Source organism: Centruroides sculpturatus, unplaced genomic scaffold (assembly GCF_000671375.1).
Source record: "Centruroides sculpturatus isolate CEXI.00-Female unplaced genomic scaffold, Cexi_2.0 scaffold26, whole genome shotgun sequence".
Classification (NCBI taxonomy): Eukaryota; Metazoa; Arthropoda; class Arachnida; order Scorpiones; family Buthidae; genus Centruroides; species Centruroides sculpturatus.
Genome location: NW_019384653.1, coordinates 1,017,381 through 1,042,744, shown reverse-complemented (window position 1 = coordinate 1,042,744; position 25,364 = coordinate 1,017,381). Strand labels below are relative to the sequence as shown.

The following is a 25,364-nucleotide window of genomic DNA, read 5'->3' as shown; positions in this document are numbered from 1 at the left end:
TCCAGTCACAAACCGTAATAACCTCTTTGATCAACAGATTATGATGTAACAACCAAATTTACATACGTGGGAAAATAAGGTAACGGCATTCCTCGGCGGCCATCTTGTTAAGAAAATATTACAAATAACGTAATTTGATAACTTAATTCTTAACTGGAATTAAGAAATGCCCGCTTCTCAAGGTTCTCAATTGTGTAAATAATGGAAACGTTGATTTTCAAGTGTCGTTAGCGAGTAGCAATCATGCAAAGACCTTGAAGCCAACCACTCTAATGTAGGACACCCCGCTTGTTAGCCCAGGAATTTGTTCGCTTTTAACGTATTACACATTTCTACTTTAAATTTGGGTGTAATTTTATTATCTCGACAACCACTTTTTATAATTATTCCCCATTCGTAATAATTCCCCTAAAACAAATCATCTGGGCAGGTTTTTATATTTTTATTCGCAGCCGAATAATAAAATATTTTGACCTAGTTATTTATGACGTTTTTAATACGTAATAAACTAAGCCGGTGAAAGAAAAATTTACGGGAGAAACGTCCCGAGTTATTTACGTAATTTGTAGGTCTAAGACCCGCCACTTCGGAGAAGGTCAAAGAATGGGAATCTCGACAAGCGGAAGTAGGTCTCGGAAAGGTCGGAGGTGAAGCGAACGGGGTCAAAACGATAAAGAATCTCCGAACCCGGACACACTACCTTCACGACCGTCACGAAAGTTAGCAACGTGACCGGTGCTACTGCGTGACGGAAGGATAGCGATAAAAAAGTTGATCCTCCCCGCGTGTATGGCAGAAATCGACTTTCCCACGGATACCGAAAGAAAAAGCGAATTCCTTTTTTATCAACCTCGATAAAGCGCCAGCGACTTGGCACAAATCGTCCGTGTACGAGTCGATTTGCCCATTTTTCGTTAAAGTAATTGCCAGCTACGTAAAGGTTACGTCATTTAAAACCATTTAAGCTAAACCATTCGGAATTTTACTCTTATGGGAAAAGCGCCTGTAAACAGATTTATAATGCTGGAAACCCGAAACATAATAAAGGTTAAAATCGGAAAAAACATCCCCAGATTCCATTGTCCACATCTTCCTAAACGGACTTCCTCTCGAAGAGGAAACTGAATCAATACAGGATGACGTGTTTGTGCATTTGTAGGTTTGTAGCCGGATAAGCGGAAACAAGTCTTCTTGCTGTCATCTCCTGGGTGTGACTATTGAGGAGAGGCTGTGGGAAAAAAACAAGAATGGGAATCGAGCCAGGAAAAAGACATCAACGTAGGAAAAACTCTACGCAGTGGGAAAATCGGGGGACGATTTTTTCTTTTTAAATCTATATTTATCATTTAAAAGACTGGAGCAAGATGAGTATCGGGTGTCTTTGATATCTTTTACAAAGCGAAGGACTGAGCTCGTCCTTGTCATATTTAGTATGCCGTCCTTGTGCCGTTAACAAGTTTATAAAAATGATGCAATCGAGCGATATGCAAATTTCCCAACTAATTTCCTGTTTCTAATGAAACCCGTGAGTCTCGCATTCTTTTTAGGCGTGGAAAAATTACCGCAACCTGTTTTTGTTTTTTAGTGTAAACAAACAGCGATCGCGATAAGTGTATTATTAAATTACAGTGTGACGTAAAACGAAACGCGGTAGTCGGCATCGGCGATTATGCGCACACTCCTCTAAGCGATAAGTAAAGTCTGCGATTTTCTTCGTCTCAGACATTCGACGGGGCCCCTCATCTCCCAGCTTCTTTCGAGGACATAGACTACCATGACCTATGACGTCATCTATTTCCGGCGTACTTTTTTTCATGCAAAGCCGTCTTGGATTGCCTCTTGTCTCAGGAAGTGTCTGCTTTAAACAGACTCGTCCGACTTTAAATATTACGTTTTCTCGTTAATTTATAGAGCCCGAGTCGTTAACGGGGCCGAGGGGCCTTTATAAATCTCTTCCGTAAAGTAGTTTTCCACTTGTTACGGAGTAACGCCGACGGTCGGAAGGAATCGAAAGTGGGTTCGCGCTTAAATGTCAAAAATTGATTTAAATAGAAATGTGGAAATTTGCTGAGAACATCCCCATGGGAATATAGGCTTGGGAAAGAAGTGCGGATATCGGGGTTCTCAACCCTAGCAACTGCGGGGCAGTTCACACGACACAGGGTGTGTTTCCATACGGCGCGGACAATGGGTCACAGCTGGCTGCCATGTGTTCCATTCAACAGGTGGAAGAAATGTTCACATCACTACCTGCGCGTTTCCCTGTTTCGGTGAAATCGTATTTGTATAAATTATGACGACGACACTAGGTCGACTGGTGGAATTTCGGTGGGAAACTGGTCTCGTGTTGCAACACTTTACTATGGAAATGATCCGGCTTGTGAGATATGTAAACATTAGCTTTTTTCCCCCCTTTTCCAATCGACTATCCAGTACACTATTCAATTCTTTTAAACGAAATTACTTTTACTTAGTACCGACTTTAATGGCTATCGGACACTTAAACGGCACTAAGAAACAGAGAAGAACAAACGAATCTTATAAAGTTTCCCTTCTCGGTAAGACACTTGTAAAAATAAAATGAAATTACATATTTTATAAGGGGGTGATAAAAAACAGTAGCCCCGTCCTGGAAGATTTGTTTTAGATAATACGGCACACGTATCTGGTAAAGTCGGTTGCGGGCACGATTTAAAAATTCCCTGTTTGAATATCATGGGAAGTTTGCTGGTATAATCTTTAGATCACGAATTGCTACAGTTGAAAAAGCGACATTGAAACTTTCTACAGATCTAAAAGTCCTTGTTAATTGATATTTTCCCAAACTGGTTAATTATCTTTTAGTGAATGTAACGCAAGAGTGGAATAACTAGTTCGTGCGCATACCTGATTACTTTTTATCAGATTCTATAGAATTTATTTCCTTTTATACGCGTAATTCACTGTAGGGTAGAAAAAAACAGAGAGAAATTTATTTATAGAACAATAAAATTCGTCGGATAAACATTGATTAAATGGCGCAGTTTGGCGAGGAAAGTGAAACTATAATAACCGTTATTGTCTGGTAAAAAGTTGTAGGTTGTGTTACCCGGTGTTAAAAGCTTACAGCGCACGTTGTTAAATGCCTCGTTAATCAAAATAGAAATTTGGAGAAACGCAATCGATGATTGTCGATCGCATTGAGTGAGAGCCCGGCTAACAAAGCCATGTGGACAGGATGTACTGTGGGAAATGGTGAGTAGTAGAAAAATAACAGACAAGGAAGGAGAATGTAAGGGAAGAGGACAAAAGGTGTCCCAGCCCACCACACCCTAAAATTTGCACAATGGAGAAGAGGAGGTAGTCCCTGCTGGATATCGGACAAAGGGGTCGGAAGGAAAAATCACAGACTTTTTCTTCCCTTTTTACCGATATCCTGTCGCATAGTCTGGGAATTACACTCAAACGAGAAGGGTTGAAAGAATACAGGTATACGTTTCCCCGATGGACCCACGCAATTAAGGTAATTAGACCTACGCAACCCGTTCGAGCAACGATGCACCTTTTCGTTCCGCCATAAATAGATCTTAATAATTAACTCGCTCTTACAATTTCCTTTAGATATAAATTCGATTACTCGGGCTTCGGAGGACGAAGGAACGGGCGAGTAAACAATAGGTGATAAAAAGTAGCCATACCGGCAATTATTCCTTTCGAGCGTTTCGCAAATGTGCATTTTCTATCGATTAAAGTCTGTCCGTTGGGCTAACGGTCCTGGTCACGTGACAATGATTTTAACGGTCCTCCGGGAGGCGTTTAACGCGGGAACGACGATGACCGTTACTTTTCGATGCCACAAAATGCCCGTTTTCAACTTCTCGTATATAGCGTGTGTGACGTCATTTTAACGTTTTTCTCCCTGGGTTTCCGCTCTTCACGAAGACAAAAATGGCGAAAAATCGGTAAAAAAATTCAAAAGGTGGAGAAGCGATTCCTGCAGGCAGGAGAACGAACTCTGAACCCGTTTCCAAAACAGGAAAAGAAGCGCAAGGACCAGTCATAGGCTTATTTTCCTGTTCTAGATTTTTTCTTTACTTTTCTTCCGGTAAGACTTTCGTTTGCCAATGAATTACCAGCGTCAATCATTTTATTACGCCGACTTTTTATATAATAAAATAAACCAATCTGCCATTAAAATCGATAAGAATGTTTTTAATTGGCCGATTTAAATTTGAAAATTGATCACGTGTCTAATCGCGTCTCTACGACTAATTGTTATTTCTTTCGTCGACTTTAAAATAAATTAATAAATTAAAATATGCAAAAATTTCGGTTAAATATATTTTATCGAAATTTTTAAAAATTTAAATTTATTGCATCGCTTCTTTTGACATTTTTTAGTTAAAATCTCTTTAGTTAAACTTTATTGTAACAGATGGCGCTACCGGAAAAAGTTGAAATTCTTTTAACAGAAATAACTAAATATTTAACTTTAACAAAATATTAGTTTTATAACTTAATTTAAGCCATTCGTATAATAATTTTCTCGATAAATAATTAGAATTATTGTTAAATTAAACATTATTTTGTGTGAATATATTTACTGAATTTAAATATTTAGTATCGCGCAAATTATAATAACGATTATAATTAATTATTTAAATAATAATTTTAATTAGAAAACGTTGAATATAATTAATTTACAAAAGCAAATTTTACTTAATTAAAATTAAAATTCGAAAATTTTTAACGGAATTTGATAGATGGCGCCCCGAAAAATCGACAATTTTCCGTGGAATTATCGGCTGATTCATATTAGTTTTAAAATTTAATTTATTTAATATTTTACGTTTTATTTTATACTTTTCCTTTATATTCTATACACGTCGCGTCGTACGTCCGTCGCCTCGCTAATTTGCATAATTTCCAACGAGACGATTAGCGTTCAAAAATTAATCTGTTTCTAAAATTTTACAAATATTTTTTTATTTTCGTATTTAACATTAGCATTATTTTTTTTAAAGAAAATATTTATTCGGCAAATAATTCGCCGTTACCTATTAGTATGCAAATTATTCCACGGATTCGGCATTTCGGATTACGTTGAGGATGATGTATTTGTTCGTTATATTGAATTTTTATAATTTGAAGAATTGTCATTTAATTCTTTCCCAGTGGTGAATCTCGAATAAAAACCGAGGAATTTAACTTAAAAATTTAAAATATTTGAATTGATACGCGCGATATTGCGATGGTCCCATAAACCATTGTTTTTTTAAACACCCGAGAGTCCCGTCTGCCTCAAGTTTTAAATGCGAATTGTTCTTCTAACAAGTAAGTAGAATTCCTTTAACTTTTTTTAAAAAAAATGCTTAATCGTAACATTTTAAAAAATTGATTATGAATTTTTGAATATGTTTCTCTTTATTCTGACGCGAAATGCTATACGTGGGGGTAAAATAATAATTTAAATAATTTTTCGTCGGAAAATCTATTTATATCCGAGAATAATTCTGATAAAGAAGTATTATTTTTCTGTAATATTTTAGGATAAAATGTAACTGGTTTCGTCAATGCCACGATATACTCCTACCACTTATGTCGAAATGACATTAAAATATAAGTTTAAATAAGGAAATGAATGTTGATTTACTTTAAATATAGTAAATTAAATCATTTCAAATACTGCGAGATCACCTCGAAGGTAGTTTCCTCGGCCTACGTAAATTGAAACAATATGGCATCTCTCTGAATTATTCATAAATTGAATAATAATTATGAATTTTAAACAGTCGGATCGAAATACAGAAGATAATTATGCATTGGACGATATAAATAACGAGCCGGGATAGGCGGAGACTTTACCGGGGGCAAAGTTTGGAAATAACTTTTTATTTAATTATTACATTTTTTTCACAAACAGATTATAAAATACAGTATTGCATCGATACAAAAAGACAGAGTGTCCCACGGTGCGGGGTGTAAAGTTTCGTACCTAAACGCTTTTGCTATTTATGTACGGCCAACCTCCGAACGACGGTCACCCGGGGAAAGGGTGTCCGTTGTTCGGAGGTGGCCGTTATCGGAAGTTCCGCCGAATAGCTCCCGTTTGCGACTGGATTTAGAAAGTCGAAATAAGTGTTACCAGTGCCGAATAAGTGTTAGGCCTTTATATTTATTTGTATTTTAAACGTTACGAAAGGAAATTAATTGTATAATACAAAGAAAAAGTCGAGCCTTAAAGTAGCGGCGCTTCGGTAAACTTAAGTGTAGTAATCTTTTTTAAGTGTTAATTTCAAGAAATTTAAATTTTATTTGTCTCGACCTTTTACATTCTTTGATGAGAGTGGAGTCTGATCGGAGAGTATAGAGATCTCGGATGGAGTAGATTGTAAAAATTATAGAATTACTCGAGAAAAAATTAAATTTTAAATGATTAGATTTATTCTAAATTTAATTAAAATCTAATGTCTCACTCGCAACAGATTTGATTATTTATTGTAGCTGTAAAGTAGTAAATAGAAGTTTTGGTAGTAAGAATAAAAACGGATCTTGAAAATGAGATTTGTAAAGATGATTAGGCGCAAAGTACAGCGAATTTTTCATTGTTTTACTTCCAAATTCTGAAATTTAATTTAATAGTATTTATTATTTCGCATCGGGAAGAAACTCTACTGATGAACTTGGATAGATTTCGGGTAATCGAATATCTCCATCCATTTATATTTTATAAATTGGAGTTTGCTCTTGTCCGTCCTTTTCCTTTTTAGATGAAGTTACGGCTTTAAGTAAACCGTTCAAAGTATGGGTAAATTTGATATTACGAGTTAAACACTTTGCAGCTCTCGAGTATAAATTATAATCATCGATTTTGAAAATCCAAATGCGGGAAGGTTCTTCATTTCCATCGTTTTATTTTACGACGGTCGTTGAAGGGCTTACGTCGATTTATTTATATCTTTTATGATTAATGGTGGATACGAAATCGTGCCGACCACATTCCGCCAATTGGCCTTGTTCTTTATAAAATGGAAGATATACTTGTGGAGCCAGAACAGGAAGCGCATTTACATATTTTCTTCTTTATATCGATCCTCCGTGAAAAGCCATTACATTAATTCCGTATTTATAGGATTGTAAAAGAAAATGATTTCCGATTATATCAATGATAACTCGAGCAAAATGTCTCCCTAGTTTTGAAAGTGATTTATTACGAATTGCTTAACTTTCCCGGCAACATATAAAACTGCGTGTGACGCCATCTGTTACGGTAGTTTATTAAGAAAAAAACGTTTTATATTATTAATTTTTATAAAATGGTAAAAGCTTAATTTTTAGGGTAAAGATCAGTTTTATAAAAATTGTAAATGCTAATAACGAATAAAAGGGCTTCATTAAGTCCGACCCCACTCGAGATACGGCACTCGACCCCCTCTATCTTTAACTACCAAAATTTAATAGCATCAATCCATCTAATACGCAAATCTCCCTGCAAACTTTCAGAAATTTTTGACCAAAAGCGCAGGAGTTATTAAACGTCAAAAACGGTGAAAAAATAGTGCTCACATACACACACTAACATCCGTACGCATAGAAAAAACTCCCAAATTTTTTGCATTTGACGTTTCGAGGTCCCGAGTCCAAAATCTAAAAATTTTAACTGGAAAATATAGTGATCTTTATTATATTATTGGGAGTTGGATATATTTTGACACCTTTGTTTCATCACAGAAGCTTTTTTCTCGAGCTAGTGTCAAAATTTATGTATGAAGTTTATCACATTTATTCGATAATCGTCGAGAGACTAAACAACTGACGAATATTATTCGAATATGGATAATTGATATAACTGTGAAATGCTCGCTGATATTCTAGTAGTCTATAATTGGTAGATTCCGTATTAATCGACGGTAATATAACTGTTACCCGACGGTATCGTTGCAAATCGGTTATACTGATGACCAACGCTTTATCCTACTTATTATTATTATTATTATTATATATACGTTAAGTTTATTATATGAATTAATGTAGATAGGGCCGTCGAGAGAGGAGGGAAGTGGGGATTTTTTTCGGGCTGGAGAAAGCTTACGGACTCTTTATTGGTTCTTACCCCTATAAAATTAATATTGTTTTTACTAACAGAAAATAAAATTTTTAAGATTCATTTTTATTAATAAAGAAACATTCCACGTGTTTCATTTGTTTTTAAGAAAAATGGCTAAAGGGGCCCGCTAATAGGTAAAAGGGAGCCCGCTCTATCCCCGGGTCCTAAACAAGCTATCGACGGCCCTAATTGCGGAAACAGATCAAACTGTAGAAGTGTTTATTCGTATATAATTATGCAAAAACATGAATGTAAAATGTAAAGTATTTTGAGTAACACAATCGTGTGTATGACGAAACAGTTCAGTACGCGTGTACTTTTTTCTTATTTGTGTGTACCGTCAGTCGCTAGTGCGGTCGGCAAGAGTTACAGTTGTGATTAATTCGCTAAACTAACCTATAAAATAAGTGCGTTTTTACTGTGCAGTATGTACAGTACAATACACACCATACATATATACATACAAAATCCAGTAATCCGACACCCGCCGGCCGATATGTCGGATTACAGAGACGCTACTGTACAATCATTCTATTAATTTTTTTTTTGTTTTTGGAATAATTTAATTCTTGAGTATTTAAATTAAGGATTTTTCTACTTAAAAATCTGTAATCATATTTTTATTAAATTCCTAAAAGTTTGCCAGGAGAACGGGCAAACTCTAGTAACAAACAAATATAGCTGGTTATTATCTGTGAATAAAAAATATTCGTTCTGCTTTCTAAGAGTTTATTCATTCCTAAATCAATCCATTTGTTCATTCTCAATTCTACGCAACACAAAAGAATCTAACAAGTACAAATGGAAAGAGTGCTGTAAATATTTAGTCAATTGAGAGTACGTCGAAATGTTTATTTTTGTGGACATTTGATTATATAAACTGCGAGTGTTGCCTATTTGTTAGATAGAAAATTGATTTTTAAAGCAAATTTTTAAATATATAAAATATATTCCTCCAAAACTGATGTCTTCTCATATTATATAACAAAAATATAAAAATTAATGTACTGTAAATACTGTAACAGTGGCGCGTTATAGTTTCACGAGACCCGGGTGAATTTGAATTAGGGGGCCCCGTATATAGCGTTGACTTCAGACATTTTTCTTCGGGAAAATATTTCCTTATAAAAGATTGGTTAGGTGGGTGCCCCGGGCAATTGCGCTTTTTGCCCATTTTAAACATATGATAGGGCCACAAATTAATATAAATTTTATCTTAAAATAAATGTTTTTGTCTAAATATTAATCTCATTTATTCAATTTTTACCACCAACAATTATCGTTTAATTATGTAATTTTGATTTGACTATTGCTAACTAAATAAGTACTCTTACAAGTAATGTATGACCTAATTCGAGTTCTCTTAGCCAAATGTTAAAGGATCACTTACGATATATTATTTAATTTACCACCAAATACACAAATAACAATTAAATAAGTTAAATGAACAATATATGTAACAGTAGTTTTCCATTAACACGAGGAAACCAAAATTAATTTTTTTTTTAAATTTAAAAGTATAAAACACGAAAGACTATTATTATTATTATTATTAAACTACATTATGTATGTATGTCTATATATTATTCACTTTATCTATAAGATAATTTTGAGGACATGCCTGCGACAATGCATTTTTTAATGTTTTAGAGGGTGTCTCCACCTCTATACCCGATAAGCGTAACCAAATGTGGAATTTAATTGTGTAAATGCACTGTAGTGATGTAGACTATATGGCGAGGCGAGATCAGCCCACCATCCCCCATCCCAATCTCGAAAAACGACCAATAAAAGCGTTTTTTTTTTCAAATTTATTTTTTAATATATTAAAATTGTTATGTATACTTTATATACTACACTTACAGGTTGTTGTACGTTGTTACTGTATACACAGTACGTGTTAATTAATGTATATACAGTAACGTATATGTATATACAGTAAATGTATATACAGTTACGTTAATGTATATACAGTAACTATTGTAATATATCAACTAGTACTGTACGGTAGTATTTATGTTACTTCGAAATATCTGTTAATAATTATCCTGAAATAAAGAAATATAATGTCATTTCTATTAGTAAATGTACCCGTGTGTGAAATTGTTTTCGTTCTAGTAAAATTTCTCGCTTGTAATTTTCATAAAACAATGTTTTAAACGAAAGCACTTATTATTTTCGAGGAAAATGGGCATTAATTGGCGGAATGTGTTTGTGTCCCCAGTTTCGTGCGAAACAGATCTTTTTTCGCACGATGTATCAACTAAGATTTCGCACAAAAGCGCGCGCCATCTGATAATCTTCCAGTTAACCCCCCTCTCCGTTGTTACGCTTTCTTTAATTCGTGAGATTTATTGTCGTCATTTATTCACTCGGAACCGGGACCTCCCATCGTTTGCACGTCATGCGGTCTACTGTATTCAAAGACTCGATAATTCACGTAACCGAAGTAAAAGTAGTTCTAATAATACCCGTAAGAACGAATATTAGATAAAAAGAAGGGAGAAAAAAGATTCCCATCAGATTATCGCATCTTCCTAAGATACTACACCGTTTTTACACATGCGCAGATAGGAACTTCCGGCCTTTCTAAAGGGGCGCGAGGTTCGACACATCCGGTGTTAAAACGGGAGGATTACAGAGGAATTTTTTAAAATGGGAATTAATTAATTTCGATCGGTATTTAGACTCGAAAATCGAATTTATTTATAAATTTCAGCTACATTGTAACTTACTCTTACACACAAAATATTGTAGTAAATATTTTATTCTTTCTTTTTCCAAATTTCGCAGAACGGTTTGAAAGTGGATTTAGGGTCGTCTTTCATATTGCTGACGTAATATCTGTAGACCGAATTTAAAGATTTGTCATCGAAAGAGTCGCCGGAATATTCTATTCCCTCCGACAAGAAGTCCTCCATCTTGAAAACGCTGAAAGGATCGTTTATTCCAAACTCCTTACACAAATTTCTGTAAAGTAACACCAAATGAAAAGATTAGATGGCGCGTAAGATTGCCAGAAAAGGTAAACTTGGATGGAAGAGCTTCCTACCTGACGTAATAAACGGTGGAATTTTCTCTCATGCCTTTCATGTGAGGTTCCAGGGTGACGTCTGCCGAAGAAGGCAAAGCGACGGAGAACCAAAGACATTTCTCTTTGTTTTCGTAATATTTACACGTCTTGCGAAACAGCAAAGCTGTTAATTGTCCAGCTTTTCTGTTACGAGTTAGAGGCATGTTTCGTGGAGCTAGAACAGGAGCAATTAATGTTTTAAATGGCAGATGACGAGAGAAAGAAGCGAAATTGAAGTGACCAGAGCTACCTTTATCAATCGTTCCTCTGTTTAACAATCTGTAAGCTTCTTCGTCGGATCCATTGTAAGTCACCGTCACCCAGTTTAGTTTAGGATATAATCTCTCTTCGTAATTCTAATCGATAAAGATAATATTCTATAATTTAACCTCATTGTAATACACTTTACGAACGTATATACAGTAAAACCCGTTCAAAACGGAAACCGGAAGAAATATTCGGTACAGTGCGATTCCAGTTTCCACAGGTTTTACCGTGTTATTCAGTAGGTATATTAAGCCACTGAATAACACTACTCGCTACGATACACCAATTATATTTAGTCGTATTTTTAAAAAATATGGCGTCAATTAATTTAAATGGCTTTAGTTTGCATTTCCTTGTTTTTTTCTAACTGGGAAATTCCTTGGTGCGTAATGAAAAAGCGTGACGTTACTCGGGTATGTTTCGTAATGTGTAAAGATCCGAGTTATTTATTTAAAAAAATTTTCTAATGTTCACAGTTTTCGTTCTTAAAGAAATTTCTGCTTAAATAAACGAATATTTTAATTTCAAAAATGAAAGCGCGGGCGAAAGATTTTCAGTGTTTCTGTTCAATATAAACGACATATTCGACATACTTATTTATAAACTTAGCTTACCATTAATAAATTTTTGGAAAGTACTTCGTATTCCGGCACGTAATATCCACCCTAAACGAATATATCACAGCTTTATACAGGTTGTATACATACTACAAACTTGTGTAATATTCTAAGTATAGAATAGAATTGTTTAATCGTACCTGAATAACATCCCAAAGAAAACACACAAAAATCTGTTCGCGAAAATAAACATTATCCGCCATTAAAAAAACATGTCTTCCCGGATAAACGAACAACGTTCTTGTACCGGTTAATGCGCAAAATAAAACGTATACTCACCGAAAATAATGCAAAATGTTTCATATTCTGCGGGTTTTACAAATGCACCCACAATACATATAAACGAGTATCTACTTAAATCGTCTCCACACCTCGAATAAATAAATAGAACAATTTACTGCCAAGATAACTGATTGGTCGATAATTAGTGACGTACGGCTCGTTTTAAATTTAAAAATTTTCAAAGCGAAAGCGTGTGTCGTTTCGTCTACAGTAAAATGATTCGATAAAAATAAGATAATATATAAATTAATTTAAAACTATTTTTATAAATTTAAATATATATATACATGAATTTTTATATCCAAAACAGGATATTGAATTACGAGTCGAGGATGTACTTCATTATATTGATTTTAGATAGAAGGTCAGATATCTGCAATATGTATTCCCCCCTCGACTGTAGTAAAAATATAATTTGCTACACGCTAGTCACTCGTAACGGTTGCTTAATTATGGGTATATTTTTAAGGTAACGCGGTCTAAGCTTAAATAATTTCTCCCAGTGCAACACTTGCGAGCTCATTAAATCATTGAAGTTAATATCATTAAAATTTTAATGTTGTATCGCCATTTCAAACACAACTCTTGCACGATATTTAGCTCTTGCGGCATTAGATCCCGCCTCAATAGTCGAGCAGATCGTATGTTTAATTTAGGAAATTTCCCCAAGCTTTTTACTCGTGAAAATTAATTTTATCACATTTCAAAGGTGATAAATATTTGTTCCTTTCTTGACGATTTCCTCTCGTATTAATAAGGAAAACGATTTTACTTTAAATATTGTTAACAAATCCAGCGATTTGATAAATTTAAATCGGTCTCTGGAATAATTGAAGAGCGACTAAATTAAATTTTTTAATTAAATAAATTTCATTTAACTAAATTATAAAAAAAATTAAAATAAACAGGGTGGTCCAAAAGTCACTTAACCACGCGTGCCTAGAACATATACAGAACGGTTAACTGATTTTTGGGCTTTTACCAGTATGAGTATAGGCAGTTCTGTTTAATCTGTGTACAAATTCACACTAAACTTTAACGTGAAGATTTCTCTGCACTGGAATAACTGGAAATTTATCCTAAATACTGTACTGTATTAAATATCATCTTTTATCGAACTTGGAAATATAATTTTAATATACCTAATCTTAATTGTAATACGCGAACCCCGTTGTTAGACGTAACAGAGGAAACGTACAGCGATCGGTCAAAAAATCACTCCCTCCAAGATTTTTTCATTTTTGCACTTAGAGAACCTTCAAACGTCGAGAAATGCAACAAAATTGGAAGTTTCTCAATACATACGGATACCTAGTGTGAGGGGGGGGGTATGGTTTTGTTCATCCATTTTGAAGTTTAATAACTCCCGTGCCTTCTGTTGAAAATTTCTGAAATTTTGCCGGGAGGTTTTCGTATTAAGGGGATCTATGCTATTAAATTTTCGTGGCTAAAGGTCGAGGGGGTGGAGAGATACGGGTGGTCGTGTGTCGTATCTCGAGTGAGATCTGACTTAATGAAGACTTTACTCGTTATTAGCATTTATAAAATTTATATCTCGTCCCTACTCTCAAAATTAAGCTTTTGTCATTTTATAATAATTAATTATATAAAAAGTTTTTAAATAAAATATCGTAACGTATGGCGCCATACACAATTTCGAATGTTGTTGCCGGGAAAGTTACGCAACTCGATGCTAGATTATTTATTCCCCTGGACGTTTCGAGGTGCCTCGAGTCCAAAAATGTAAAAATCGTGGGGAGTCATTTATTGACCGATCGCGAGACTTTCTCTGTTATATTTAACAGCCGGGAAGTGAAATACTAAAGAAATTTTAGTGAATTATCATGGTTTAAAGTGTCTAAACTCGACATTACACGTAAATGTAGATTTAACGACAGAAAAATTTAAATTATTTGATACTTTATCTTACATTGATTTCACTTTTAGAAGGTGAAATTCAAAACACTTCGTGTAGGATGCTGCTTTCGTCGTCCTTGATTTATCATTTAACCGTGTCACAGTTTGTTGTTAAGGAATTTTAACTAATTTTCAAAAGATTTTTCTATATATATGAATATTGTTAACTATAAATTTAACACTAAATTAAATACACTGTCCACGGGATTATTTTATTGCTAATAAATTAAAACTCGCATCATCAAAGCTGACTTTCTTGATCTCTAGATTAATTTAATATTAATAACTACTATTTAATTTTTAATATTTTAATGGTTACGAAGCAATTCCACCTTTACGTATAAATTATTATTAATTTACGTTACCTTTATGATACCTTACTGTTATAATATTAAGGTATGAAGCAGAAAAAAATTATATATATAATCGTAATTTATACGTTGGAAAAAAGATGGGGAGGGGCAAGGTGGAAGATGATTCGAGAGGAGGGACGAAGCCCGAATAGGGAGAAACGGAGAAAATGGATCAAAGATGGACACGCTGACCATCCTATAAGGATGGGAAAAAATCGAAGACACAAGAATATATATGTAATTAATATATTATCAATAAATCAACAGGGTCATGGCTAGTTAAATATGGCACTTTTTAGATAAACCTTTCATTAGTCTGTTACAAATTTAAAACTGATAAAAATGCACTCTTTGTAATGCGTGTTATATTCATAATTAAAGTTTTCACGCTCGTTTTCTATGAATTTATTAGTTCGTACATGTAACAATTTTGGAATTTTGGCGCTCCGACGTGCCCCTCTTTCCCCGCTTTTCCACTGCGCTGTAAATCAATATACAAAGGTCAAACTGTTTCATACGTTAATAATTATTACAGAAAGTTTTAATCAAAATATAGAGTACAGTATATAATATTTGCTGTGTGTTTGCATAAACTAATATCTTAATAGATTTGAAGCTGGAGTTTGCAACCAATCAATTCCTGTCCCATTGAAACGTGATTTTAGTAAACTTAATATATCCTAAGTTGAATAATAATCGTAAACATATTTTCTAAGCTCTATTAATATATCCTCCAATATCCAATTTAAAATGCTTAGGCCTATATTATCCTCAACAATCGGACGACGATAATATTGATTGAATATGATTAAATATGGAAGGTTTATGACGATTACAAATTTTTTCAGGAAATTAAGAAGTCCGAATCTTATTTTTCCAAATTTATGAATTAAAAATTACTGTATAGTATAATTTATAATCTAAATAATCTATTTTTTCATGTAATGATTCGTACAGTTACTTTTAAAATGTGAAGCGTTTACGGCAGTATACAGCAGAGTCGGAAGTTGCTCGGGGGACCTCCCTCATTCATTTATGCAGGTAAGGGGAGTCTCCTTACCTGCATAAATAAATAATTGAGAAAAATAAGTGCAGGAGGAAGATTTGAATGTGACAAATGCACTAATACGCGTGTATATACAATATCTAGTTGACTCTTCGTTTACAGTACTAGCGTCTACATCCACAGTGGTACAGGAGTGTATGTAGATTTGCACGTTTTCATTCGGATTCCTCGTAATATCTGTTCTAGTTACGCTATTGGAGGGAAATTGGGAAACTCGGAGAAAACTTAAGGCCCTTAGCAGTTCCTACCCCTATAAAATTAATTTTTTATTACTAACAAAAAATAAAATCTTTAAGATCGCCTTTTATTAATAAAGAAGCATTCTACATATTTCGCTCGTTAAAATAAATAAATGGCTAAAGGACCCCTCTCCACCCCGGCCCCCTACAAGCTCTCAAAGGTCCCGAACACTGGCATTTTAAACCGTGTACCTTTATGTTTTCTCTATAGAAACATCACGTACAGTATTCTCTACTTAAACGATTTTTTGAATACGCAGACAGTATAAAGGATTCGTTTTTCAAATTTTAAATAACTAAACCAACACTATTTTTACAAGTAACTGTTCGTTTTCTTCTATCTAATGTCAATTGTAAAATGTCGAAGGGGGAAATTCGTATACCTCCTTTGAGCTGGCTCGATTGATCTAACGTAAAATAAGATCAAATAACAAAATAAACAATTTAAGACAATGCATTAGTATTGTTTAAGGACGTGGGCCATCTGCCGAGGGGGATGCCTCCCGGAAGGACCTTCTAAGGGAAACTGGCCCATATTTACGTGTTAGATACGTGAAAAATCCCAAAAAACTCCACTTAGCCAGCCAGTTGGCTAGGCGCGAATCCACGATCAACTACTACCAGTGTTCGGTGTTATTCACTCGGTACCGGTGGGCGCTATTGATATCTTTGGAATCTCTACCCTAAATATTAAGTGGAATCGTAATATACTTAGGGATATTTATAACATGTAAAAATATTAAATTTTCAAAATTATTTTAAGTTATAGCGGAATGTGTACTATAAAAGTCGAGCAATTTAACACGGTAAAGATGGTAGGAGGACGGTTGGCAGCACTATACTTTCCTCCCACTTTTCACGCTGATATTATAAGTTGTTTTTACTAAAGTTTAGTACTGTGGAGGAGCAAAAAAAAACTGTGTGACAGTTCCAATTCTTAAAGTTTAGAGAGCAATGAATATTGTGGAATAATCCATAAAGTTAGAAGAAAAGCTTTCATTTTCATCAAATGTTTAGCGGACATAAATGAAGATACGAAAAGATATCAATTCAAAGATAAGATTGCTAGACAAGTCTGAAACAGTTTTTTTCTGTAAATATTGATTAATAATTTAAAAAAAAAATCTTCACGTAAAAGCACATACGAGGGTCTTTCTGAGTTAGTTTTTCAGATAATGTATTTTATTCAAACTGAATATAAACGAAATCAGTAGCGTATTATGGGGGTGATGTACTGTACGTGTTGGATCCCCTACAGCAGTGTTTTTCAACCTTTTTGAATACGCGACCCCTTTACAAGTTAAAAACTTCTGGCGACCCCCCAGGGCCATATTGAAACTATATCAGTGATTTTAAAAACTATGTACTGTGTTTAATTTTCTTTCTGTTGAGACCTAAATATCGATCGAAAAACCAATTATACTGTATAATAAACAGGTACAGCCTTCTCATTGAAAATGTAGTTTTTTTTATTGTAGTGTAGAACTTACAAACACTTGTCTTTTTCTTTTACCCGCGACCCCCGTGTAAGGCTTTGCGACCCCTTGGGGTCGCGATCCACAGGTTGAAAAACACTGCCCTAGAGGTTTTAAGAATAAAATTTAAACTAAATTTATCGGGGGATCTCCTCGGCAGATCGCCCACGTAACCAAGTAAAACAAACTAAACCAATCCAATATTCGGGCACGGATTTGTGATTAGTTTTCGTCCTTTCGTTCAAACGATTTGTTTGAACGATTATAGTGCGCCACACCGCTCTATTTCTATATAGCGGACCACGCCATAAGAGATACCATTTTAAATCGACCCGTATTGCTTGCCTGCGAGATGAGAGTACCTGTTGAACAACTCTATGGGAGAGAAAAAGGGTAAACTTTAAGGCCCTGCTGTGATTCTGGAAAGTGGAATATAAAGTTTCTCGTAATGAATAATATAGTCTAAAATAGAATAATGTATTTCTTAGTAGTCTGTATGATAATCGGGGAAATACGGTAACTAATTTAAATCCTGGGTGGAGAACACGTGAAACACGATTTAATGCACTGTATAGAAGTTTAACTGAAATTGTACCCCTTTAAATTGCCTAGAGTCGGACAGCAATTTCTATTGAGGGTTCACGGAAACATTTTTGGAAATAATATTCGGCAATCTTTATAATTTCGAACGTGGGAAAGTCGCGATCGAGTTGACATCTCGAGAGCCGAGGAAAACCTCTTGGAACTCACCATCTCTTTTGGAAAGAAATGGCGAGTTTGAACCAGACGATGTCGGTAGAGTTCTTGTCGTACGAATCGTCGAAGCAGACACGAATGACAATGTAATAGCCGAATTGGAAGGCGCTAAATCGGGATTAACTGTGATAACACTAATCCTTTCAAATGCTGTAGCTGTAACCCGTAAATACAGTCAATAAATTGTGTGACTAGTTCGGATTAATGTAGGATTAATTAAAGTACAATATTTCTTTGTTTTTACCCACTCGTCTCCCTCTGCGAGGTAGTAAACCCTTAAGCGAGGTTATTATAACCTCGCTTAAGGGTATATACGAGGAAATACGGTATATACAAGTTATAAATTAGAATATTAATGCAATTTATATTTTATTAACAGCAACTTCATTAAAACTTCAAGAGAGAGAAATTTCCCCTTAAACTAAGTTATTCTAAAATAAAACTTAAATTATTTACCGGTGGATTAGTCAAATTTTGGATTTAAACTAGTTCCATATTATTGTAATTAATTCCGAAATTAATATACTTAATGAATACTTATTGATTGGCGCGATATCGTATTAAAATCATATTACAATTAAGCTAATGTCAGCGAGATTAGAATAATTATTAATACTTAACAGGAATAAGATGTGGGAACAAAAATAGAAAATTATTCTCTATTCCAGCAATAAATATTTAGCATTTAACTAACTATACCGTAGGTTTAATACAAACAAGTTAATATTATGCTAATTGGATCGCGTTTACAACCGGCAGCATTTATTTCCACCTCAATATAATCAAATTTTACTGTTTGTAACGAAAATTCGCCAGCGATCATTGTAAATGATCTTTCGTCGGCGACGTTATAAGCGAAGACGTTTCGACGGAAGCGGGAGAACCCGGTTCGATATTACAGAATAGAAAAATGAAATCAAATTTTTACACGAGTGTATATAGTCTTGTTACGACGACTTTTATTCCATGTTTTCACCACTTACGCATAAAACTACTAGAGGGAGTGCAGATGGGACCATAAGAGGGAAAACATTTTTAAAATTGCGCATTTTCCAAATGAAATTGGTCACGGACTAGATTATTTTTCTACTTCAATATTGTTTTTCTATAAGCAAAGATCTCCGAAAGGGGGCTTCAAAATGGTCTTTGCACCAAACAGTTCATCCCTGTATAAAAATCCTAGTATTAAGATAATTATACTTAGTCGAGTATTTTGAGAAGAATTTAATATATTTAATAATAATGATAGATATTAATTATTTAATATATAATTAGATGATGATGATGACAATGATATAGCCTATTCAATTATAAAAGTTTCCAGTCATTATAGTTCTTGACAAATAAAACAAATTTGTGTTATTAATATTAAAAATAAATCTATGTATCAAATTAAATTATAAATTTTATATAAGATTAAAAATATTTTCTTACGTGGAAATTAAAAATAATTATTTTCGTAGTATCAAAAGCAAAGATTATTGCAGAATTCGTTTTATGAGGAATAGAACTGGCATTATAGAGTTATTGTCTACGAAACTTAATGAACAAAAAGAATTATCTTTATAAATATTAAATTCTAAATGAGTTTTTTTCACTTCTACTTTTACTTTCCAGGCTCTATTAGACCTATACACAACACAGGGAGTAGGGCGATCCCAAGATTTTTACATTTTTGGACGTAGGACCTCTCGAAACGTCGAGAAATGCAAAAAAATTCGGTTCTTTTTTCTGTATGTATGGCTGTTAGCGTGTGTGGGGAGGCACGATTTTGTTCACCCTCTTTGAAACTCCGTACCAAATTTAGCACGGATATTCTACAGCCTAGAAAATTACTGCGGGGTTCCCACTCACCCAAACACTTCTAAAGCCCATTCCGTCTCAACGTTGATTTGAGCAATTTTTTGTGTTGTGCAGTTTCATTATAATAAATACTCGGGTCCGTACAAGTATATTCTCGTTTTCGCTCTCCTACAATCTCACCTCAGCAATCCTCGCCCCCCTCGAAAGTCGAGCAACGCCGGCATACACACACTGTTCCGCGTATCGATATCGAATATACTCTCCGACTATCGACTGAAATTAATTTAAATTTAGTGACAAGATATAGTGGACAGGTTTTTTTATTTCTGTAAAGTATACGCTGGTTAACGGGGATATCGAAGATTTCCGGTCCAACTTCCTGTAAAAAAAGGTGGCATTGTCTCCCGAATAAAACACTTGGTAGAGTCGTCTTTGAAGTAAAGTCGTCTAGTATCTACTCGATGTATTCTGGATGTATCTACGTGTTATTCTTGTAGCAAATTCTATAAGTTGGAAGCGAAAATAAAATCAAATTTTTTCTTCTATCAATTTAATAAATTCGATATATAAAATTGAATACGTTTTATCAGTTGATTGAATCGAATGAAACAATTTACTACGGAATTTGTTTACGTTCCGACAGTTATTTGTAGAAACCCGCCTCTATCTCTCCACCACCTCGAACTATAACCATCAAAATTTAATAGTAGTAATGCATCATATATAAAAACAATCCTTCCAAGTTTTTAAAATTTTTGGTTTATCCAATCAGAAAATACAATGCAAAACAAACAACTTATAAATAAACAGTTTTGCAAAGGTTTTATCTTGCACTTTTTGGCACTCGGAGTGCCGATGCAAAAAGGGGGGGTTAAAGTTTGACAGATTATAGTGTTATGAATATAAAGGGATTTTAAATTATTATAAAAATATCGTTCATTTTAAATTATATTTTCAAGAGACATAACAATTTCAATAAGCTTCCTTATGATTTTATAATGCCAGAGAGAGAGAGAATTTCGTGCGCCATGAAATTAAATTCGATCGATCTGTTGTAAGGGGGAGAGAGAAATTCGTTTCGAAATGTCAAACTTTTGAATTCAAATGTCACAATCGATACATCGATCATTTTTTGTTTGATTTTTAAAATAAAAATTAAAATAGCAAGTAAACTTGGAAAAATATAAGCGTGTATTCATTTAATATATAATCATTATATTACTTTTATTTAATAATAATTTTTTAGAAAAGAAAGCAAATTTGACCATTTATTTGTAATTATACAGTATTTCTAAACTTTAATAACGTTTTTATTAGTAATTTTTTCGAGATTAGAATGGGGTATAATGGAGGAGACTCTGTATCCATCGCTACAACGTACTGTACTGTACAGTACGTACAGTACACTCGCGTGATTAAACTGTACATTTGGTTGTTTGTCGGGTTTCGGGGGAACGGTAGGGGTATAGCTACCCCTTAAACATTACCTAAATCCCATGCCAATGAATTTTATGTCCTCAAAGTGTCGTCCTTCATCGAGTAAAAGGCGAGTCATTAGCTAAACAAGTTTCAACTTAGGGCCTCATATTTTTGTGTTAGACCCTTTTCCACCTAAATAATATCTTATGGCCCTAAGCTATAACAGTTTAGTCCTGATATAAGCCGTATATAATATATACAGAATACCGTGAATATAATATATACAGAATATATTATAAACACGGTATAGACGAAGTACGATTTAGACTGTAAAACTTCAGATAAAATTAAGCATTATTTTAAAAAATAAGTTACTGTATATATTTGATTGTATTAACTTTTAAATATTCTATTTTGATTCTTATTAACGTATACATCAACCCGATACACTAGTATTATCAAATGGTCTGCCGGATTATTTATCGAGCTATATTAAGGCTAATTAATAATCAGGTACAGTACAAAGCAATTTGGTTGGGGTGGTTAAGCCGCAATCTCATGGTAAATATAATAATTATAAATAAATCAATTTTTAGAATTTTAATTTATAATAATCTGGAAGAATCAGTCCGCAGCGGCACTCGAACCCGCAACTCCTCGCTGTGCCAAATTGCTTGTATCGGATTGTTAATTTGCCTTAATATAACCCAATAAATAATTCGGCAAATCGATTATTAATGCTCATTGTTTTTAAACTTTTATGAAAATTAGAAAATATTTTTTAGGCACGTAAAAAATATAAAAAATATTCGAGGTTTATCAAACGAAATTTCTAATTCCTCCCGAGTTCGGCTCTAAATTACGTGTTATCTTTATCATTTATCCTTTGTATAAGAAATGATAATAAAATTTTTAATGTTACGTTGATTTATTAATGAATATAAAGGATCAAATTGAATATTAAAAGTAGATTTACGTGTCTTTATTTAATTTTATACTCTATCCACTTAGGAGATAGGAGAGGAAAGGAATTGTAGAAAGTCAGAGAATCTTTACGCATTGCAGTTTGGTTCGGTTGGAAGACGAGGAACAGGTCCGACATACAGTCGACCTCGATTAGAATGTCCCCGATTTAACGGATCTCGAAAACGACCGATCGAAAATTAGCGGGATCCGAAGCGGGTGATAAGACTTTAAAAAGAGTAAGTTCCGTTCTTGGTAATATTTTAACGTTAATCTTAAATATCACCTAGCAGTTTTATTGTTTATATACTAATCTATTATTATTTTTTCTTACGATTATTGTATTTATTATTTGTTTAAACGTTTCCGGAAACTAATTTCGGGCGCACACCTCCCGTGTTAGTCCGATCGGCGGTATAAATTATCGGGGCACGTTCTTGTACGCGCTCATTCATATATGATGATACCAATTTTAAGTGTTTTTGACTATCTACCTTCTCCCCGTCACGTTTTGTCACTAACTTTTAGATGCCGCGACCTTAATGAACTTCTTAATGTCAAACATTAAGTTCGAACGTTTCTGTAAAACACATCTACGGTATATTAATTTATTCGTATTTCCTGCTAAGGCGAGAATAATTTTAAAAATAGACCAATAAATAAATAAATTCACCCCCTTACCTCGACGTCCGAAGAAGAGTGATGGCATTGTACTAAGTAACTCCTACACTAAAGTTAACGCGTTACATACCAGTATGTGTCTTTAAGCCGCATCTTTAACTGTAATCTGCGCCCGTAAACGTTAAATTGCTGCCATTATCCTTTCGTATTAAGATTTCTACTAATAAATATATAAAATTCTTGTCAAGAATATTATATATTTATTAGTAGAACTCTTAACGCCCTGTTTTGGTATTTAGATACAATGAAGCCATTCAGCCGTCGATATTTTTAATAATTGAATTAAATAAATTATAAGAGAATTTGTGGAATATTGTGGAATAAACGAAGAATATGTATATAACTTTCTTATATATTTACATCACATATTTATTTTTAAGTAGGATTACAGACTGGCAGAGTCGCGGTTAGAGCATTTGGCACCGGGTGTAAACTTAAATATGGCGCCGTTTGGAAAGGCCTTTCGTACGCCTCGCCCGTAACAATTTTGGGATTTTTGCCACCCCGGGCACGCGCCCCCTTCTGCCCCCGCTAGATTCGACTTGTAAGAATAAATGAATATTTTAATCGATCCTTTTACTTTTCGTTCATAGTTTTATCGCATTATGTTTCCAATAAATGTAACTAATTTACATATTTTATAGTTAATGTTAAATATTCGTTATATGTTTACGCGACATAAACTGTTAAACGTACGATGCTATCTATTCAGTAAATAATAAGTCGTATAAAACTGTTTACGTAGACCATTTATTGTTAGCGATAGTCCGATTGGAAGATTTTCTGTCACGTGATATACTTGTCTGTCTTTATATATAGATATTTATTATTATTATTACTTTTTAACGTTAGAAACTTTTAGAAACGAAATTAGTTTCGTTTAAAACAGTTTCTTATCTCGTTTCAAATTAATTGAATGGAACACTCGTAAAATATTACTACCTCTGGGCGAGTAATCTCGATAAGTTGTTTGAAAAAATATATACAGTAATACATCGACTTACGCGGTTATCGCTCGGTCCCACCTATCGCGTAACTTCGGGGTATTACTGTATTATTAAAATCTAAAAAAATAAGTAAAAAGATAAAAACTGGGAAAATAAATTTCGTATCGGAATTAAAATTTAAGTAACGGTTAACTCGGATTTTACTTCCGGTCTCCGACTCGAAATACGCGGCGCCATCTAGAGAGTATAATAATAATTATTTAACTGCGAATTTTTTTGTTTTTTCTTCTTTTTCCGATGGTGGAAGTTTAAACATTATTGATAAGTGTTATATTTTTAAAAGTTATTCCCGCCTACTGTAAAACGATTTTTTTATGTATAAAAAACAAGAAAAATAAATTCTAATTTTAAATTAATCTAGAAGAGGTTCAAAATCAAAACGTGCAAAATATTTCATTTTAAAAACTTTTATTCCGTCGTAACTTCGATATTGTGATTCGGTTCGCGTTTATTAGTTTTTTTTTTAATTTTTAGGAAAAGTAATATCCTATTGAAAGTAAAATGGCAAATATTAAATTTGGCGTAAAGATTAATACCGTGTTTCGATATAAATTTTTAACGTTTTTGATCTATTTCTGTATAAATTACGACTTTAAAATTTATTTTTTAAGATTCAATGTTTAAAAAAAAAGGTAAAAAGAGGAAAAAAAAGAAAGCGCCCAACGTGGGGCTCGAACCCACGACCCTGAGATTAAGAGTCTCATGCTCTACCGACTGAGCTAGCCGGGCGGCGTGTGAGTGTGCTTCTAAATTGCTCTTGTTGTTACTCAAATATTTTTGTTTCGAAAATTAAAACGTCGTTTATTAAAAACTTTTATTGGATTTAATTAAAAATTATATTCTTAGATTGTTTTTACTGTATTTCGCATTAAAAGTTTTATTAAATATTTTTTTTCTTTAATTATATATAAAATATCTATGACCTCTCGTCGACGACCATTTGTCAATTATTTTTATTCGGTCGCCGTTACGGAATGACCGTATCCAATAAGAATCTTGGATTTTTATGACGTGCGCGAAATTTAAAAATTGAATGGACGAATCACGCGTTTTGAAAAGAAATTCGAAGAATGAAATATTTATAAAGTTTTAAGAGCTTTATTTAGAGTTAATTTATTTTTTATTTCCGTTCTTTAAAGGAGTCTTTAAATTTAAAAAGTACGAAAGTGTCAAGTGCTATTACTTTTATCGGGAGATTGCCCGTTACTATCGATTTGGATCGCAGTTAGTGTTTAAATGTAATTCCGTCCGAGAAGAGAAATGACAATCTGTTGACAACTTTCCTATTTTTTCTGGCAGCTGGAGCGGAAAATTTTGTCGCTCTTATTTTCCGCTGAAAGCTTTTCGTTCTTTCTAGCCG

The 25,364-nt window shown here is 33.8% G+C and overlaps 2 protein-coding genes and 1 non-coding gene across 4 annotated transcripts in view; 1 reads left to right on the top strand and 2 right to left on the bottom strand.

The window, feature by feature from the left end:
* Positions 1-25,364, top strand: part of LOC111626348 — a 62,111-nt gene that overhangs the window by 8,001 nt on the left and 28,746 nt on the right. For both annotated transcript variants that reach the window (XM_023369696.1, XM_023369695.1), the window contains exon 8: positions 22,365-22,555. The gene's annotated coding sequence lies outside the window, so the exon portion shown is untranslated. The remainder of the gene's footprint in view (positions 1-22,364; positions 22,556-25,364) is intronic.
* On the bottom strand, positions 10,769-12,443 carry LOC111626349. The gene is made up of 6 exons (XM_023369697.1): positions 12,323-12,443; positions 12,184-12,216; positions 12,041-12,091; positions 11,410-11,515; positions 11,139-11,334; positions 10,769-11,056 (listed from the first exon to the last, which is right to left on the bottom strand). Exons 1-6 carry the CDS (start codon positions 12,344-12,346, stop codon positions 10,852-10,854), a joined length of 615 nt encoding a protein of 204 aa, XP_023225465.1. The 5' UTR covers positions 12,347-12,443; the 3' UTR covers positions 10,769-10,851.
* Trnak-cuu lies at positions 24,661-24,733 on the bottom strand. Its single transcript has one exon. It is a non-coding gene; the product is annotated as a tRNA-Lys (tRNA).